Source organism: Pieris rapae, chromosome 9, assembly GCF_905147795.1.
Source record: "Pieris rapae chromosome 9, ilPieRapa1.1, whole genome shotgun sequence".
NCBI lineage: Eukaryota > Metazoa > Arthropoda > Insecta > Lepidoptera > Pieridae > Pieris > Pieris rapae.
In genome coordinates this window covers 3,311,543-3,331,577 of record NC_059517.1, presented here as the reverse complement: position 1 = coordinate 3,331,577, position 20,035 = coordinate 3,311,543, and the positions used below count along the sequence as shown (strand labels likewise).

Genomic DNA, 20,035 nt, shown 5'->3' with positions numbered 1-20,035 from the left:
AAGAAATAAATACAAATTTGGGTAAACACGGCATACCTGAGTATTCTGCGTGGGTATTTGCAGTGCAAGCGCCATACTGTTGGCGTCAAAGTTATCGTCCAACGCGATCAACGCACCGTGCACGCCGCTCTCTGATAAATTAGCTGCGTATTCCTGTAGGAGAAATATTAAGTAATAAGATTAACCAAAAATTAAACTATATTTTTGAAAAAGTTTCAGTTACCGTCGGAATAACAGTAGAACTGTTTGTATCTTTTCAATATCTGTTGTGTTTTATCTTTTCAATATTAAAAAAAATCGCTTTATTTAAAGAAAATAAATAAGTTACAAATATTTCGTAAATACCACTATTTTAATTATACATTTACCGATCTCTTTCTCAATTGGATCCTGAAAGAGGATTTAACCAGCAAACTGAAGGAACCTCTCAAAAGGAAATATTTTTTCAATTTTTAAAATTTGTTTTATTTCTTGTAACCTTTATTTATTCGCTGATAATATAGATTTATATAAGTGGAAGGACTCTGAAAATGGGTGTAATTGTTATTATTTTTATCTTCTATCTATCTATATAAAACAAAAAAAAATCCAATACATTTTGTATAGGTTCAAATAATTCCTGATTCTTGAGTCTCGTAACTGTTCATCCAGTCGATACGGTTATCTCTCCCCTCAAATTACCGAACGTAATTAAATAAAGGTTTGCACAAAATATCGTGCGAGCGTTCAGAAATTGTATCTGTGTAAACTATGGAATAATGTTACTTAAATATACAAAAATAATATTTCTCCCATCTTCACAAAATGATAAATTAAGTTCAACTAATCCGTAACACGACCTTCATTGACTGATCCAAAGTTCACATAGTTACATATAAAATCAATCACAAGAGTTATTGATATTTGTTCAAAATGTGAATTCCAAACTGACCTTGAGATTAATAGCAGTGAGCCACCGTTGCAGCCTCTCATTGGTCCACACGAGTACGTCCCGTATGCAATGCTCTGCCGAGCGTCTACGCTCTTCTAACGCGCGCACAGAGTATCCCACGCGCTTAAGACACGCCACGCCGAAATGGAGCGAGGTCCTGCAATATTATTACAGAATTCAAAAAAAGGAGGTAATCAGTTTGAGAAAGGTACGTTTGTGATATTATTGGATTTTAAACACATGCACTAATTTTCGTAGGCAAATTTCTTGGAAACTAAATGCCATATGGAGATTTTCTTGATTTAAATCAAGGTAGTTTAGGGGAACTTAGGGAATCGGTCTATCCACACATTTCTGAGCACATGTTTTGTTTCATACCTTTTTCCGTTATCAGGTATTTGAAGTTATTTTCACAATAAAAAAAACAGTAGATTTCGAATTACCGTATGAAAAAAAAATATTATCGCTTATAACCATGTAAATTTTTCGTTCAGATATATAACCGCTTTAACATTATATATAGATTTATCATAAGCTATTATTAGTTGACCATCTAACCTGTGAAAACTGTCAAGCATCTTGAGTTGCGTACGTAAGTCTCTCTTAGTGAGATGCTCCAACATACGAGCGTCCACCAAACATTCCATGAACGTCGTTCTATACTGGGGTAAACCTGTAAAATAACAGTATTCTTTGAAATGAACATTCAATTAAAAACGTTTATTTAAACTGAATTGCAAGTTAAGAAAAGAAGATATAACACATTTAAACAAACACCGTACTTTTAAGGGCCACCTTTGGCCGCATTTTGATAATTACTATGAGTACCTTACTAAAGAAAATGTATACCTAATGAAGGCAGCCAAACGTTGCCGATCCATTCGTGGTTCATGTCTCCAAAGGCCAGCGCTGCACAAGCCGTGCCTCTTGGGGCAGAGGGTGACGTCAGAGACACCATCTCTTGGATCGCGAGACGGAGCTTCAGGCGGTGTAGAGGGTTGCTTATACCTGTAATTTAAAATATTTTTCACTTTCAATATGTATGTACAGGTAACAATAGCCAACATACATAAGTATATTGTTCTCATATTATTATTTCTGTATATTTTTTAATAATTCGTGCATTCCACTTGAATAAGAGGAACTGTTATATTGGTACACTATATATTTATATATTATTAATATATTTAAAAAAAAAAATTAGTGGCGCTTTTTGAGCAAGTACGTGATTAGTCGCCTATGCCTGACACACACCGTCGACTTTTATGGTCTAAGATCCACACGATGCTTTCTTTACTGTTCGAGTGTATTATCTTTTTTTTATGTTTCTCAAAACTGGGAATCGAACCTACAACCTCAGGGACGACTCGAACGCTGAAGCCACTAGTCCAACAATGCTAAATTACTATTATTACGAAATTTGAGCAACCCTCACATGTTCACTCACCTTTGACACACAAACTAAAAATTTAACATTCTTCGAAACTAAATCTAAGGCTTTCAAGCTAAAGTCATTAAATAAATGAAGTGCGTTACGATCTTTTCAATCTTTACATTTGTGATGATCATATGAAATTATACAAAAAGTGACTCACCAATCTCCCGCTGTATCTCCTGGTCAGAGAGGGCCGACATGATGGCCCCAGACTTGACGTTAGCCCGACAGGCAGCCACGTACCAGGCGGGCATCCCCACCCACAACTCCAGCCAGGCGACCACAGTGGGACCGTTCCATAGGGCAAACGGAGTGCCAGCCCGCATCGCTTCACCTAACAACTCGTGACGGTAGTCGCGATCTCTGAAAATGTTACAACTTGTTGACTCTAGGACTTTTAAGTAAAAGTTATTCCCTCCTAAAACGCGGCTTCGTATAACGCTAATTTCGTCCACCCTATAACGCCCCGGAGATGACAGTACAGAAATGTAACTTCAGAAGTTACATTTCTGTAGTGTGAAATTTATAATAATTTGACAAGTCTTTAATTCTGTTGGTCTACTGAGTTATAGTGGGGTTTATTGTAGTAGTTAAATGGTAAAACAAACTAATCTATTCTATCAAGGTGTTATTCGTATGAATCCCATAATACGAATTTTATAAATATTTACGAAAATACACGAATATACACGAAAACAAAATGAAAATAAACAAAGATTAACGAAAATTAAATTTTATTTCACACGTGAGTGAAGTAAGCTATAGAGTTCTAAAAAATACTAGTGACCCGCTCCAGCTGCGCACGGGTGCAATGCTGATGAAAAGCAGGTTTTTTGTTATGTATTGTTATTTCCGTCGCTGGAAAGCTCCGATAATATATGTAATGGGCTGTATAGATCTATATTAAATGAACAATGTATTCAAGGTATTTAATTGATTAAGGATTAAAGCTGTATTGGTCAAAATCGCTTCGAAAATTAGCCATTACTTGTCGTAAAAAGTAAATAACAAAATTTTTTTATTGTGGGTTATCCATAAGAGATAGACACGTATTAGGATAAGTGACAGATGCTCTTGACTCCTAACATTGAAATGGAAACTTACTTAGTTTTAGTTCTAGCGTATTCCGCATGCTGTAGCGGGGCTTGCATACCGCTTTGCGACATCTGACCATCGTCATCGACCAGCGACGACAGACCTAACGAAGATACTGATGACAGGGTCCTACTCCCTTGACCTTGTACCTGTAGATATGTGTTAAGAATATAGATATATGTATAGATTTTAATATAATCATGTGAATTGTACACCATGTATACTGTATGTCTAATATTTACAGTTATGTGATTTTCAGAAAAAAAATTGTTACATGTATTTCAATAAATATCATGAAACTTATTGAACACATACATACATCTGATGGCCCACATCGTATTTCCGCATAAACTACAGAAAATTGTAGAAATAAAAAGAGGCAAATTTTTAATATAACTATGCGTTTTATTAACGGGACTCACCGGCAATCCAGCTTTATCCTTTTTACTAAAGAATCTTCCCAGAGAGCTCTTAATGCCGCGCTTCTTCTGCTGGTGCATGGACGCAATGGAGACGGCTGAGGCGGCTGATGTCACCCCACGAGGAAGACCGGGCGATGCCCCGCCACCCCAAGTGCTGGTGCCACCGCCCAGGGACTCTTGGCTGGAGCTGCTACATCGGGACAGCATATTTAGTGTCGTTCAGTTATTTCAAATATGTTTTTAATTATGCTTAAATTTAATAAAACAACGTTAAACATGTTCAGCCATACTTTGAACGTTCAGATTAAAGTTGGTACCGATCCTGAAGAAGAAAAGGATGAAACTGAACTTTGTTCATAAAATATATACCGACTTTTAATTGGTTATGAATGTCTAATCTGATTTTGAAAACAGCAACTTCCTATCAAATTTGGTAATTATGACAATGTTCAGGTACATCTCAAGACGCCAATTGAAATTCGGATAGCAAAAATACATATATTATATACCTGAAGTATATTTTTGAGAAATGAAACTTATAATAATCGATCTAAGGTTTATAACTAAAAAAGTATAAAAAGAAACACCTGTGCATTGGGATCCTTGCCATACTTCCAGACATTATAGAGCTCCTGAGCAGCGTGAATCAAATAGTTTTATTAGGTACCAATTATTAATAACTATACTAACCTATTTTTTAAGTACTGATTAACATGGGGCATCCCGTAATTTTTTCAAAAACTTTCAATATAGTATTTGACAATAGCTAAAGTCATTTTGCAAAGTAATGTTGTCATATTTAAAGTAGTAGTGATGCGTTCAGTTCATATTCGATTAGATGAATTGAAAAACTATGAGTGTGAATAGTTAATCATTTCTACTACTAATTGTATGAGGTTCTCTGATAGATGCTACTAACGCAGCATGGGATAATTGTTTTACGTCTGCCCCCACTGTCTGCTCAATCTCATTGAGTTGGACTAGAGTTCACTAGACAATTGGGGCAATTTCATTGATTCGGGAGTTTCTTCAATCATTCACTTTGTCACGACACTATTTTTATTTCATCAAAAACTAACAACACAGTAAATTAAAATAATACTATACTTGTTATTTCCAATAATTTTTTTTCAGACAGACCCGTCATTAAAACGTAACACCTTGGACCGTACATAGTACATAGTATAAAATACGCCCACATCCACGTATTCATTTAAATCTGCATATAAATAATTACATACACACACAAACTTACGAGTCATAAGGCGCAGGATAATGCGTTCTCAAACGATCTCGCTCAGCGTGAATAGCCCTCGCGGCCCTTTCAAGTCGCAGCGAACGCGCCGTTAAAGGAGACTCCGCACCTTCACAGACCCCGCCCATTCCAACACCGGCCACACCCACTCCAGCCACGCCCTCCTCGCAGAGCTGCAACTGTATTGGTGTTATTCTAATATCTGCTTAATTTTTCAGCTCTATGCAAAGGCAATTAGTTACACAATTGAATCGTGTTATAAGTTCATTTGAATTAGATAAGCTGATAATGAATTAATTGTAAATGCGTAATACATAATTAACACAACAAAATTCAAAAGTTCTGAAAATGTAAATAAATAAATGAATTATTAAGCATGATTTCATCAATTTATAACTCGACTTAACAATTGCTACAGTATTATACACAGCACATAGTTGTTCAATATACGTACATATATTACACCTAAGCTAAACTTTAATACGGTTCGTGCCAATATTCTATACGCTAAGCCTACTTGAATACTACGAATAGGAAATTACTATTCCAAATACAGACTACAAATAGTAAAGAGATACAACGTTTTAGTAGCAGAAGCTTAAGCGTAATACTTAAGACGTATACACAAGCTCTGAGTTTATAAATATTTTAACCGCTAGAAGAGATATCAACATTTAGCCGCAACAATTTGCTCTGTGCAGAATTAACAATCGTGCTTAGGACTTCGGAGTGGGTACGGCGATCATCGGGAGCAAGACTGATTCAATATTACTTTAATTTATAGAAAAACTAAAGTATTATTGCATAAGTTATGTTAGAGCGCTCACGATCTCTGCAAGGATTTAAAGGCTTCTGAGCATTTGGACTGAGAAAGTGAGGGTGTGTAAGGATAGAGGGTTAGCACGCACCTGACTGGAGGGCAGGCTCTCAGAGGCGATGGCCGCACGGTAGTGCGCGTGCGCAGGTGACATTGACGCGGGCGCCTGACACCATACGGTATAATTTTACTCATAGATCTTAAATGTCCTATCCTAATCGTGAAAAAACTTCACCACTAACTAATTGTTTTTGTTGTAATTATCGCTTTGTTTGTTACTTTTAAATAAAAAGTCAATCTAAAAAACGCTGGAAGAAAATATTATTTCTATATATGTGTGTGTGTACTTACAGTGTGGTACTTGTGATGCATATGTGTGTGCGAAGGCGAAGCAGCTGGGGGCGGAGACTCGGCGCGACGCGATACAACGTTCATGTGTTCATAGCTGCCAACCTGTAAACACAAAGACATTTTTAAATTATACGCATAATACTTAAAAGCTCTACTCCACATTATAATAATAATCCATAATACAATTATAAATAATATTACTGTTTTATCAAATTTATTACTTAGTACAAAAAAATTAGGCATTCTTTGCTTACAAATATCGGAAACAAATAATAACAACCATTGAGGCAAAGGACACTGGCTGAAAATCTTATTTTCATATGCAAAATGCGTCACCTTTATTTAGCATTCGACACAAATCTCCGTCATGTCTTATAAAAACCAAAGGTTGACGCAATTAAATTTTGCTAATTATAAGCTTCATCGTTGGAAGCGCCATTAAGAGATACAGATTATAATTAGAAAAGGTAGAGTTATTGTAGTCTTATCTATTTACATCTAAATAAAACAAAATTAAATAAATCAGTGGCGCGTCAACGTTTTGAGGTCTGGGCCTCAGATTACTGTATCTGTTTCATGATCATTTGTCAATCTAATAGGCGAGGTGATCAGACTCCGTCAATTTTTCGGGTAAGTCGGTTTCCTCACGATGTTTTCCTTCACTGTTTGAGCGAATATTAAATGCGCAGGTAGGAAGAAAGTCCATTGATGCCAGATATCAAACCCACGACCTAAGACATAAGAGTAGCACGCTGATGGCACTAGGCTAAAACTCTTGTTAAGTCTTCTGACATTTTAAAAACTTACCCTAGACTCCAGTTCCTCAGCCCTAGCTTCTGTGCTCTGCTTCTCTTCTTGTATGAGTCGTATCTCCGTGTTAATGGCGTCTAGCTGTTCCTGCAGCATGAGAGCCAAGGCAGCAGCATCCGTGTGTCCACCTTCGGCCCCTTCAGACTCATCATTCTGGAATGTAACGGTTCATATTTTATTTTTCTGTAGGTAGATAATGATTAGAGGGTAATGGTTGAGACTTGAGCTTTTTGCAGAACAAATATATGTCCACGAGTCGTGGACATATATTTGACGTGGACCGTGGAAAATAAGTCGTGGACCACGACTTATTTTACGCAATTATGCATACTTAATTAAGTAGCATAACAAGGAACAATACTGGTCTATCATTGTTAGCCAATCAGAGGCAAGTATATGCAAAGACTAGATTTGATTGGCCCACGCATTGTACATGAAAATTGCTCCGATTTTGTTTTTTTAATAATCCTAAATTACTTAAATTATAATATATTTTTTTAATAATCACTAAAAATCATTTATACTTTATCTTATCAGCTGTATGAGATAGTTACACTCATTAACGGTATAAATATTTTAAAGATCATTCGTTTGTAGAATTTTGAGAACAATGTGAAATCAAAGGGAGGGTAAAAGTTCTTCTTTCTTGGGTTTCTTGCCCGTTCTTCTCAGAAAAAGGCCTCCTGGTAGTTTTGCGAACGGATGGCGTAGTTTTGCTCTTTCGCGAATTTTGTAAACGTTTTTGACATTCATAAGCATGCCCTAAGACGCATCTAAACTGAATAAACGAATTTTGATTTGATTTGAAAGGATTGAAACTGACCTCCGCATCACTAGTAACGTCGAAACCTTGCTGAACACTTGCGAGCACATGAGCTTGCTGAAGTTTCTCCCATGAACCGTCCAACTGCAAAAATCATATTATATCATCATTTTATATTAACTTACTTGGTCCCATTAGACTTAACGCATTAAATGAAAAAAAAAGCCTCGCCAACATTACATATGGCAAAAAGAGTATTTTAATATAATAGGGGGAGCAAACGAGTCCACGGAACGCCCAAAAAGGACAATCATAGTTGCCCATGGGCACTCATTTTTGGTGGGTTCTCGGCGTTGCCGGCTTTTGAGCGAGAAGTACACTCTAACTTTGATTTATTGTATTTTTCATCAGGAAAGGTCACCGTTTCTACCGTAAAAATACAATAAATTATTAAAAATTAATAAAAGATTTTACCAGCAGCAGAAGTTAAAGGTTCTATACAACATTCCATTCCATTTTCTGTTTAAGATGTTAAGATGTTTTACATCTTTGTATGTCAAAGAACATTTGACAGCACTCAAAAGAATACTATGACTTAAAATACCTATATTGTTTTACCTGTTTTAAATAAAATTAAATAAAGTAATGTCATTTGTTTTATAAATAATACGAAGACGAAAAACTAGTCTCTTTTAATTTATCTGAAATTTCAAAACTCATTGTTAGACGTAAATGAAAAAGAAGACTATGACTTAAAATACCTATATTATTTTACCTGTTTTAAATAAAATTAAATAATGGAATTTCAATTTTTTTAAGTAACCTCGAAGTACACTTTTGCTTTATTTTGTCACTGTGTTGATTGTTAGGAAAAGAGATAGCTGAGTAGGTACTTTAGTTTAAACGGTTCAATTAGACTGCATTAGTTTTATAAATAATACGAAGACAAAAACTAGTCTCTTTTAATTTATCTGAAATTTCAAAACTCATTGTGAGACGTAAATGAAAAAGACGCTTTGAAACTTCAATCGTTTCAGAGCATAGACTTAGTATATACTAAGTCTATGCTCTGAAACGATTGAAGTTTTCCATACCTTGGGCTGGAAGAGTCCCGGCGGCGGTGGCTGCGGAGCCACTGGGGATAAGGAACGAGTCAATGCGTCCGTTTGCTGAATGTTGAACGCTATCTCTTGTTGAAGCATCTGACGTTTGAGCTGGAAGAGAAATGTTAAGTTTGCAAACCTTTCAGCATTATGTATATATATAAGATATATTATTGAGGATTTTCAAAATAAACCACAAATTGTTTCTCTGAAAATACAAAGTTTTGTTTTATTTAACACGCCTTAACAATATTACAACAATTATCGTTTAACTATGACAATTACACTTTTATAAAATACAAATTTTCAGGTGAGATAAAAGTTTCTTTGTGAAACGACATTTAAAGTCCTCCTCAATTATATCTCTTCATTTATCTCTTTACAAGTTTTTATAATAATTATCTTAACAACAAATCATCTGACTGTCATCCGCCCTTGAACCGACCGCTGTGCCCTCTACCAACTTTCACTGACAACTTATGAACGCGATTTTGAATTAATGAAATGTCATTTCATTACATATATATGCATTGGTCTTTCTGTATAAAAAATTGCCTTTTTTATTAAAAAGTCCTCCTTCAAAAGAGAGTATATAAATACCTGTTCAGTCTCCATCCTCCACTTGGCGAGTTCCTTGAGTATCTCCTGTTTCTCGTGAAGCAATTCATCTGCGTACTTACGAGTCTTCTCTAACTCTTGCTGCAATGCGTTCTTCTCTTCTAGCGCGTGCATTCTCTCTTTGAGGTGGACTTGCAATCTATAAAATTAAAGTTTAATACACATTTAACTTCTGCCTAACTACGAGTATTTGAACGGGACAATCCTTTAACGTGAAAAAAAACATTTATAAAATGATTGCATACTTTTAGGAATAAAATTGAATATTTTTTATTGAAATATCACTATTTTGAATCGATACAAGAAGGAATAAATCCTCGGACGCATAGGCCAATCGAGTGGAACATAGATAGACATTTGACGTTATCACATCAAAAAGCAATATAAAATTATTATCAGACAAAAATAATAATGTTTTTTGACATTATCTTGCTTATCCTAACCTGTCATTAGACTCCGACAACAGTTTATCCACCGTCGCAGACAGCCTCGTGTTGTGCTCCTCGTTCATCCTCAGCCGCTGGTTAAGCCTCATCAGCTCCGCATTCTTTTCCTCAACACTCGCTTCAAGCCTCTGTATCCTGTCTTCAGCGGAGCCATGCCTCTCCTGCGCCTGGAAAGATCGAAACCTTTCATATAGTAAGACCCATCTATACCATGCCACAAACAGACCACAAAATTTTGATTATTTCAGAACGAAGCATTTGCTAACTAAAATATATAGTACTTAACGTAACTAAATATTTTTATTAATTTATTTAAAAATTACTAAATAATTTTTGTGGCGCCGAATTCGCCATACAAATAGTTCGTATGAAGTAATTAATTATCCTATAGACATAGGCATTTTTTTTTAAGTTGTTTCAAGGTCAAACATGATTAAAAACAGTCATTATTTATTAAATTCGTATCGGTTAGTAAACATCAATTATGATCGAAGCCCTCATTTATTTACGAGACTTGATCACTATGACGAAGCGCATGAAGAATGGGAGTGAGTCTAACCTACATTAGTACTTAACTGTTGACCTTGTTATATGGATATAACTTAGAAATTCAAAATCGAGAAATTATATATAATTTATTTATAAATTGGTTATACAAAATAAATATTCAGAGAATAAATCAAGAACTTTAGAAAGAAATAACAGCAAAGAAAGGTAGGCTACTTGGTAGGAATTTACAAATAATCTACGGCATGCTAGTCCATACGGTCCAAGGTCAACGACCCACCTGGCTGAGAGCTTCCATCCTGGCCTTCAGCTGCTCTTCCATTTCGGGCAGAGAAGACATCTGGGCCAGTTTCTGCGTGGACAGCTCCAACTTCTCCTCGATGGCTGCGATCTTCTCTTCTTGAAGCTGAAATGTTGACAAGTCATGGCGGTGGCATGGGCAGAGTGGATGTGATGGTTGCACTAGGCACGAGTATAGCTAGCTCACTTTAACGAGTTGCACTATTAAGCTATTGAACGAGCTGGCAAGCTAAGCCCTACATCAGAGTATTACAGATTTATATTAGTGTGTAGTACGTTATTTTTAATTAGGTAACTTCTTTATTACTTCACGTTTTATTTGTGTGGAGTTAATGAGTGAGCTAGCCTTTAGTATTTGTATATAACGTGGTTCATGCATGTGCTGTTAGGATCTAGTTATAATCACTCATTTGAGATTTCACAAAATCGGATTACTACTTTAATCGTGAACACAGAAATAGCGCAACAAATTTTCTCCTGTTCGCATCTAATCAGAAATTGTGGTTTTAAACCGTACTTTTTTCTCAAAAATTGTTGCATACATACATAAATAAAGAGTATTTATTTATTTGCAAAGTATTGCTGTAAAATGAATATCTCAACTATTTAAGTTAATATTTTAAAGTTTTGCTTGTAAACTATAGAAAAAATCCTGCGCAATACTGATTTGTTTAAATGTTCTTGCCATATGACCTAAAATGTTAGTGCACAATCGTTATCAGCTCCTCAAACAGCTTACCTTAAGCTGGGCCTGTTTGTGTTGCAACTCCTGTTCCAGCTTCTCATTCAGGTCGTGAAGGGACGTAGACTCGCGCTGTGCATTGAGGTATCGTTTTTCTAGTGTAGCTATTCTTTCTTCCTGTAATTTTTATTGACATCATTAAATAAAAACGAGGGAGGCGCCTTATCGCTTCCGAGCGATCGCTTTCTGGCATTTTTATGTTTTTTATTTCATAGTACACTTCCATTCCATTAGGATGTCTAGTTAATGTAACAAGTCTCTGCAAAGACAGTTAGTTATGATTTTTTAAATACACTTGCACAACAAATATATTTTAAAAATTAGAATATACTCCGTCATTTGTATGCTGTTAAAAAAAAAGTACGATGGTCCAGATAAATAAACGATATGTAGAAAGTATTTTAAATAAATTATAATTATTATGTGTTCTAAATTGTATATAATATACCTGATCCTCTTTCTGAGCGACATTTTCTCTTAGATCCCGCTGTAGTTTTAGGCACTCTTCTTGTTTCTTAGCCAACTCCTTTTCTCCTTTTGTTAACTTCTCTTCTAGGTCGGTCATTTTGTTGTTTAACTCTGCCACTCTTCTCTGCCATGAACTTAACTCAGCCGACTATTAACACATTCACAATTATTACAACTAAATATTTTATATAATATACAAGTTAGTACAGATTCTTATAATACATGTAGGCTCAAATTAAGAACAAAAGCAATTGCGTAATTCTGTGAAAATAACATTTTAAAGCATACTATATTTATCTGTCCTACATACAAAATATATTAACTTTAATATTTAATAGTAAATAAAATTTCTCTATATACATAAAATATATCCTATACATGTTCTAAAGATGGTGACAGGAGCATGCTTTGTACATATGAGCTAGTTATGTTCAATGTTGACTATAATGCCTACAATTATGTGTTATGATTTTCATGACTGAGTTTACTAGCAAATTCACCATAAAAGTATTAAATGTGCCGGTGTATATGTATAGTTATGTATAAGTTAAAATAATCACGTTAATTAAATCCTATTGATATTAGTTTAAACCAAGAGCCAAATTCGTGTTATTTCTTTAAGTACGTATTGTTATAAGTTTTTTATAGATAAGCCTCTTGTCATATTAAAATAACTGAATATGGAACATTACTCAATCGATATATAAGGTTAGATATACTATGACATAAGTTTAGGATGGAATTAATAGAAAATGTTAGGGCGTGTGCAGATATGCGGTTATGAGTAGAGTAAGGCCTGGTGCTGACCTGTTTAGCGATCGTGTTTTGTAGCTCAGTTAGTTTCTTGCCAGTCTCCGGCTCACCGTTAACACTACTTTCCTGTGCCAACCACCAAAATAAAAATATTTACTATTTATAAACATAATGATTACCATCTAAAAGACTGGAAAAGGAAATGGTCTGATCTAAACGACACGGCGATATTGAGTCTCTTAAAAAATCTTTGTAGCAATCAGTGACGACATTTCCCTCGGAAAGAGTAAATCCATAGATTCGTGGCCAAACAGATTAAAGGCCTGTATAAAGGTGGGCGTATTTTTGCTGAGACCTTAATTAATATGTAGGTGGGTAAATTTTAATAATTATATATTACTTCATTAAAAAAATGCATTTTCATTTGTAGGACTTATGGCCATACCAGTTATTGACTACAAATGTTTCCGTTTAAAATTATAAAACTGTTCCGACGTTTGATTTACAGATAGAACTGGTGTTAATTGTCATTGCAGCGACAGCCAATTATGTGCATTAATAATTAATATTGTGTATCTGGTTTATTTACGATTGGTCAAACGAAACGAAGGAACATGTGTCGTGTGTCTGTGATTGGACCAATAACAATCAAACGAAAGATGTCATCCTTTCTGTATGAACATTCTATGCCCGTGGAACCGGTTTATAATTTTCAACCTATATAACTTAAAAGGGTTTTCATCTAAGTGATGTATGTGTGATAGTCCCGAAAATATACATCATAATTTATGCAAACCAAAACCAATTTTCTAGTCTCTAATTTTATTCTAAGCTACATTACGGGTGTCAACCCCACCGAAAATACACCTCTTAATCATTTACACATTAAAACAGTAAAAGAAAAAACTGTGACGTCACAAAACATACAACAATTACGTTTGTAGTATCTATAGTGAGCATTATAGGCGATAAAGTTTTCTTTATAGCTTATAAGGCTCGTCGCTTTTTATTCGTACCTAATAAAGTTATTTTTATAAATAATAAATCATTCATATTATTACGAAATAGATATAAAAATCAGAGACTAACGACCGTTTTCTAAAACGTCATTCAAACTTAAATCATCTTTTTAGATCTGTAAAAGCTTTTTACTATTTAAACATATTTGAAAGTTCTGACTTTTTTAAGTCTTAGACTTCACTAGAATTGATTTTTATTTGAAATGAATTGTGCATCCACAAATTTCTCAGAAAATAAGAGGAGTTCAATCATTTTGAGTCACTGTGGATTCCCGTTATTACAAATGAACAATTATTTGTCTGTGGCCTACAATCATACAAATGTAAACCAAGAATACCTTAGTCTGTGTCGGTTCGCCGTTCTGCTCTGGCGATCCAGTCGAGACAGTGCCGTTCTCTTTGGGTTTGTCGTCCTGGCCGGACGATGATTTGTACTGTTGCAGCTGTAACATTAAGACCATTTCAAATAACACTCTTGATTAATTTTAGTATATTTCATTACAAGTGCGGAAAGCCTGTCATTGCAAAGAGTTCCGACGAATGTCTACCCGAGCCGAGGCGCAGCCGACGTAATATAGAAAATATATAAAAAAGCTCTACTAATTCTAATTGCCTTAATTTAAGAAACTTTAGAATTTAGAACACTCACTTCTTCTTTGGTTAACGCCAATTCTTCTTCTAGCGCTGTATTTCTCTCCAATGCCACACGCAATCGCTCTCGAACCTGAAAATAAATATTGTAAATATAAATTTGTTGCTTGCCAAAGAGGGGTTTGTATTAACAGTAGTTGTAGTAACAGTTTAAAAATTATATATTAATTAAAGATATAGTCGCTATATATCCTCTAAGTATAATATAATAAGACTGAGAATATTAAATTCCAATAGTTTCTAATAGTGTTAATATTAAATTCTTGGAATATTGCAAGCGTCTTGTGTTGATTCCGTGCAATAAGATTACGTTATACTCCTTTACGTATAGGACCTGCACGGTAATTACTTTATGAATTACAATTACAATATTTAAATATAATTATTGCGAAAGATTCTTCATTAAAGTTACGGTAGCTTCTCCTTTCCTATGAATAGTAACAATAAAGGAAAAAAACAAATTTTGTATTTATGTAACAACATTGAGTTGTTGAATTGAATTGTCAGAGAAGTCTTTTGCCCTCTTTCAGTATTTCCTTTCTCCCTATATTCAAGAAGTGGCAACATAAACATATGTTGGTTTTATAAAAAGCACTTTAATTGTAATAAAAACTTTGAAAAAAAAGTGTCTTTATATGCATATGCATCCATCAATCCTGTTTTACTAGCATATGCTAGTAAAACAGGATTAGGCGTAGTACTAGGCCTTTGTTTAAAAACTGCGTTAAGATACCGGCTAACGAAGCGTTGGGTCTATAGTTTGAAGACATAACATACATATAGTTTGAAGGTAACAATTGAGTGGCGAATGAATTTATTCCCTTCTATCAACCAAATGTTCTAGCTCACCTTCTCGTCGAGCGCCTTGTGATGTTCGAAGAGACTCTTGAGCGCTTTCAGTACCTCCACTTCGGAAGAAACACCCGACTGCGCAGCCGCCTGTCGTTTCACCACGGTCATGCGCAGCGAGCGTTCGTGCCGCGACACCAGACATTCTAGGTGCTCTAGTAGAAGCTGGAAAATAAATTCAATATAAATAATCGAAAGCACATATTTACATAATAGAGGTTAGTCGGAATAGAAAATTAGCACACTAATAAAGTCTGCGAAGAACGGGAGTGGCAGTTATGCGAACTATTTAATTGTTGTATTCTCATATTAAGTATCAAGATGATAATTGTCGAACTAAGAAAAGTAATTTAACACTGCTTCGACCTCACACCCCAAGACGATTGCTTTCCGAAAAGACTCAATATAAAAGCAAATAGAATAGGAAGCGTATAAATGTGCTTTGATCAGAAAGTATCTTCTATTAGACATATTAACGATTTTGGTTAAAAAATTATATATAACACTTACTAGAATAATATATAATAAGAATACTTTCGGTTTGAGCATAAGATAGTTTTAAAAGATGTTGCCTAAGATTGTTAGCGAATGTATAACGTTGAGTAAAGATGAAACGTTGAGCGTAGAAAGTGGGTATGTTAGGTACCTTATACGCTGTGTATGTGGTGTGGTCGGTGTTTGTGTGTAAAAAAAGTCTGCATCTTGTTGAATTCTGAATACAATCCCTAAAGGAAGTAATGCCCATACCACAGAATACGCGAATACTTTTACGCGCTGATATTACTAGCATTTGACATTTTGAATTAAAGCGAATTACCTATTACAATACTAAACACAAAATCCCTTGCCAATTGATATTTTAGTAGAATAATCTATTGAAATGTCATTATTAGTAAAGTATCTGAGGCCACTTTTGAGCCTTCATTAAAGGGATTAAGCTTTAATTAACGATGTTCTAGATTCATTTTCATTTAGTTTTAATTAATAGCGCGAGTCCTGAACTTCTGAACGTTTAAAACCTGACATAAGTACTGAAAGCGTACGTATTTAAAAGCCCTTTATATTAATGTTATGGAACTTTTAAGGATAACAAAGAATAATTTGGCCTCTGAATTTAGATTTTGGCTGTAGTTTTTTAGAGCAGTGTTGGCCTAGTGGCTTCAGCGTCCGTCTCTCATCACTGAGGACGTAGGTTCGATCCCCGGCTTTACACCAATGGACTGTTTGTCTATACGAGCATTTAAAATTATCTCAAACAGTGAAGGAAAACTATAAAGCGGGCAGTGGGTGCTTAGTACAAAACCTCTATTAGATTGACAAATTATCATTAAACAGAAACAGAACTCTGAGGTCCAGACATAAAAAGTCTATGGTGTCACTTATTTATTTTTGATTTTATTTGTAGTTTTTGTATCTGGGAACACAAATGCGTTTAGCTGGAGGAGGTTTTATGACTCCGAATCTCGGAAAAAATGCCAAAATTTCTTAATCACCTAAGTGAGTTGACGTCACCAGGAGGCTTAGACAAGATGCCTTAGCAGTAGGGTATGAAAATTCGTCGACACGAACTGTCATTTTCATACAAATTAGTTTTCAAGTTTCTACATACACTACTGTTAAGGCATCTTGACTAAATCAATCAAAAAATATTTTTTTTGTTAATTCTTGACGAAAATTTAAAAATATAGTTTAACAATCGAAATTTTACCTAGTACGTACTTGCCTGTTTAATAATGAATTCGCTACAGCTTTGTGCATGGCAAGACATATAGAAAACGGCCATGTAAGACATTGGAAGTAGAGTCTAGACGAGTGAACTAAATAATGCAAGCATTTGAATATTTATAAGAAGCTAACAATTGCCTGCACAAACTAAGTCACAATGAAGTGTAAACAGAAAAGGCGAAGCTTTATGGATGAACGACATCGTTGGGACTTCGGCACAATATATATAATAATATATAACAATTAAAATTTGGGACCCGAAGATGACATGGACACTTTAAAATTGGAGAAAGCTTTATTTTATATGCTATTTAGCTTAAGTTGAGATCACACAAGTTTTATTATTTTTATATAGTGATATACGACAACACGAACACTATAAATGGATTGATTGATTTCTTTATTTATACTTCATTGCAAAAAACCAACTACAAATTATAAATTAAAAAAAAACATAATGGACATCAATCACTTAGGTAAAATTATTTTTTGTATGTCCCCAATTAAAAGGTCTAAAGTCCTTATTTTAATTCGTTGTCGTAAGTCTCAAAATCGTTTTGAGCGCTGTCAATCATCACTGTCTATGTGTGCAATTAGCACTTGCTCCTACTGTGAAGGCAAACATTGTTAGGAAATATTATGTCTTTAGAAATCGACGACATGTATAAAACAAAAGGCTGATCATCTACTTGGCTATGAATTAAAAAATGATCAAAGAAACGGATGCCATCTGAGTTCAAGACCTATTTAACTTTGTAGCGAATATTATTATAAGTATCTGCATTATGAATAAGTTTTTAGTTACAGCAGTTAGCAAAATACATTACCTTTTATGGAATTTAACATACAAAATATATCCATTGAAACAAACGTTCTAGTTCGCGATGAATAGATGTTTGTTCCATATAAAAATAACACAGCTTTATGACTGGAGGTGGGTTTTATCGTTCGTGATCATTAAAAATAAATAAATATATTAGTACACACTCTCACATTGCCATATACAGTTGTTCACTGAAGCCACAAGAACAACACAGCTTTATACAGACAGTTAAATTTTATTAATAACTAGCTGTCACCTGCCACACTTCGATGTGGCACATTGTGATTAAACGGTTGAGAAGCAAAACAAATAATACATTTCATCAGCCTAATTTTGCAATACTTGTGGATTGTGGATTTTTTTGATGATGCAATTTTTTTTGTAAATAAAGAATGTAATTGGGGAAGGATATTGTTTCTCATGTGACTGCGCCATTACTATTGCGGTTGTCAGAGAGTGTTTTCCTCGCTTCTGGCAGATGGCGCGGTCACTGGTCCTTAAAAACTAGCTAAACTTAGCTGATCGTTAAAAAAACTGTTTTTTCGCGGTCGCAAATATGTGACTGTTGCAAAAAATAGATTAAAACCATTATCCTTTATACTGTTTCAAACAGTAATATGTCGAAACGCCGTTCAATGCAATGTTGTTTTAGCTTTTGACTTTGAGTTTTGACATGTTGCATTCGTCTATTTAATATGCTTAGCTTACTAGCTAGTGTTAGATGTTTGAACTAACCCTGGTATTGTTTCTTTCCGCCTTGAGCTCCGATATCTCCTCTTCCCTCTCTAGAAGCTGTTCTCGAGCTTGATTCAACTCCTTTGTAAGCGTCGCAAATTCCTGTGAACAAACATCAAATTACAAAACGATTCATTGTTAAATTTATCTTAGCTTGATTACAATTATATAGTTCGGTACGGGATAGAAAGTGCTGGACAAAGATGATAATGTTATCTTGTAAATAGGGCGTTTCCTTGAAGCGCGCTCGGCATTCTACGTCAAAGCGTCAAATTAGCGCCTCCGGCCTGGAAGTGAGCTTACACATAGACCACGGTGCACGTTCTAGCGAACGCGATTTAATGACACCTAAAGAAGACAGTAGTCTGCTAAAATTTAGAAGTTATTATTAAACATACTATAAGCGTAGATTAGAACTAGAGTGAGGTGGCAAAACTCCTTTAAATACTATGAAATAATATAAATATATATTTATAACACCGTCAACAGAATTTGCATCATTGCGTTAATTATTAAATAGATTTATTAATTAAAGAAAAATGCAGTAAGTATCACAAAACTTCATAAACAATTTCAGTTCAATAATATATAAATCACATTTGCATAGCTTTCATTGAAGTGACAAGATTCAACTAATCGCCCACGCTCATCTTGTACCGTACACCTCAGACAAGACGCGGTTACGCAGTCAGCTAACTGAAGAGCTCTCACTTTGATCTGTTTAACATAAACCCGCACACAGTTTACACCACTTCCCCATGTTGATTTATAGCAATGGCACGACGGAACATCCTTGCTATTTATATTCAATTCTGCATCGAATCAGTTGGGTATTTATAAGATCTACAAGTAGTCTACTGTGTTTTGTTATCGAAGTCCACATCTTCTGTAAAAGAGAAAGAGTAGGAAATATGCTCAAGCTATAAATAAACATGGGCATTCTGTGTTTCTTAGCTGTATTTTGTAAATTTTATAATAATAAATCATTCATTTGCAAGAAAGTCGTATATAACTCAATAATTTCAAGTTAAATAATTGAATAATAAATAAGCTATAATAATAAAATAAACGTCATATAATTTGTTTTAGGAATAAATTAAGTAAGTGAATTCTCTTACAAAATGTTGTAAAGTAGATATACGTTTCGTAACTATAATTATAATATGTACGGATAAAATTGTTGTATGTATAAAAAAGCAATCAATTATTAATTTAGTATACTATAACTATAGTAGACTAATACAATTCTGATGACAGTTTCAGACAATTCTGATATAGTATTTATTTAAATAGGCTGTCAATAACTATGTCTTCTGCAATTAAAAACGCTAATGCATTTTCCGAGTTTACTAAAGCTTTTAAATAAAGCAATCTTTTCCAAAAGAAAATTCATAAATTGTCTAGTCAACCCCTTAAG

At 34.5% G+C, this 20,035-nt stretch overlaps 1 protein-coding gene across 9 annotated transcripts in view; it reads right to left on the bottom strand.

The window, feature by feature from the left end:
• Positions 1 to 20,035, bottom strand: part of LOC110999682 (liprin-alpha) — a 68,288-nt gene that overhangs the window by 3,110 nt on the left and 45,143 nt on the right. The window contains exons 2-25 of one of the 9 annotated variants that reach the window (XM_045629482.1): positions 18,619 to 18,720; positions 15,336 to 15,500; positions 14,485 to 14,559; positions 14,174 to 14,278; positions 12,871 to 12,942; positions 12,044 to 12,211; positions 11,593 to 11,712; positions 10,834 to 10,959; positions 10,044 to 10,207; positions 9,583 to 9,739; positions 8,974 to 9,093; positions 7,940 to 8,023; positions 7,114 to 7,269; positions 6,307 to 6,408; positions 6,047 to 6,121; positions 5,139 to 5,317; positions 4,471 to 4,515; positions 3,884 to 4,073; positions 3,471 to 3,610; positions 2,527 to 2,729; positions 1,781 to 1,939; positions 1,490 to 1,604; positions 932 to 1,088; positions 37 to 153 (exon numbers count right to left, since the gene is read on the bottom strand). In XM_045629482.1, coding sequence (XP_045485438.1) covers positions 37 to 153; positions 932 to 1,088; positions 1,490 to 1,604; positions 1,781 to 1,939; positions 2,527 to 2,729; positions 3,471 to 3,610; positions 3,884 to 4,073; positions 4,471 to 4,515; positions 5,139 to 5,317; positions 6,047 to 6,121; positions 6,307 to 6,408; positions 7,114 to 7,269; positions 7,940 to 8,023; positions 8,974 to 9,093; positions 9,583 to 9,739; positions 10,044 to 10,207; positions 10,834 to 10,959; positions 11,593 to 11,712; positions 12,044 to 12,211; positions 12,871 to 12,942; positions 14,174 to 14,278; positions 14,485 to 14,559; positions 15,336 to 15,500; positions 18,619 to 18,720 — 3,096 coding nt within the window. Of the gene's footprint in view, positions 1 to 36; positions 154 to 931; positions 1,089 to 1,489; positions 1,605 to 1,780; positions 1,940 to 2,526; positions 2,730 to 3,470; positions 3,611 to 3,883; positions 4,074 to 4,470; positions 4,516 to 5,138; positions 5,318 to 6,046; positions 6,122 to 6,306; positions 6,409 to 7,113; positions 7,270 to 7,939; positions 8,024 to 8,973; positions 9,094 to 9,582; positions 9,740 to 10,043; positions 10,214 to 10,833; positions 10,960 to 11,592; positions 11,713 to 12,043; positions 12,212 to 12,870; positions 12,943 to 14,173; positions 14,279 to 14,484; positions 14,560 to 15,335; positions 15,501 to 18,618; positions 18,721 to 20,035 lie in introns of all 9 variants that reach the window. The other 8 variants (XM_045629480.1, XM_045629481.1, XM_045629484.1 and 5 more) reach the window with 8 other exon arrangements.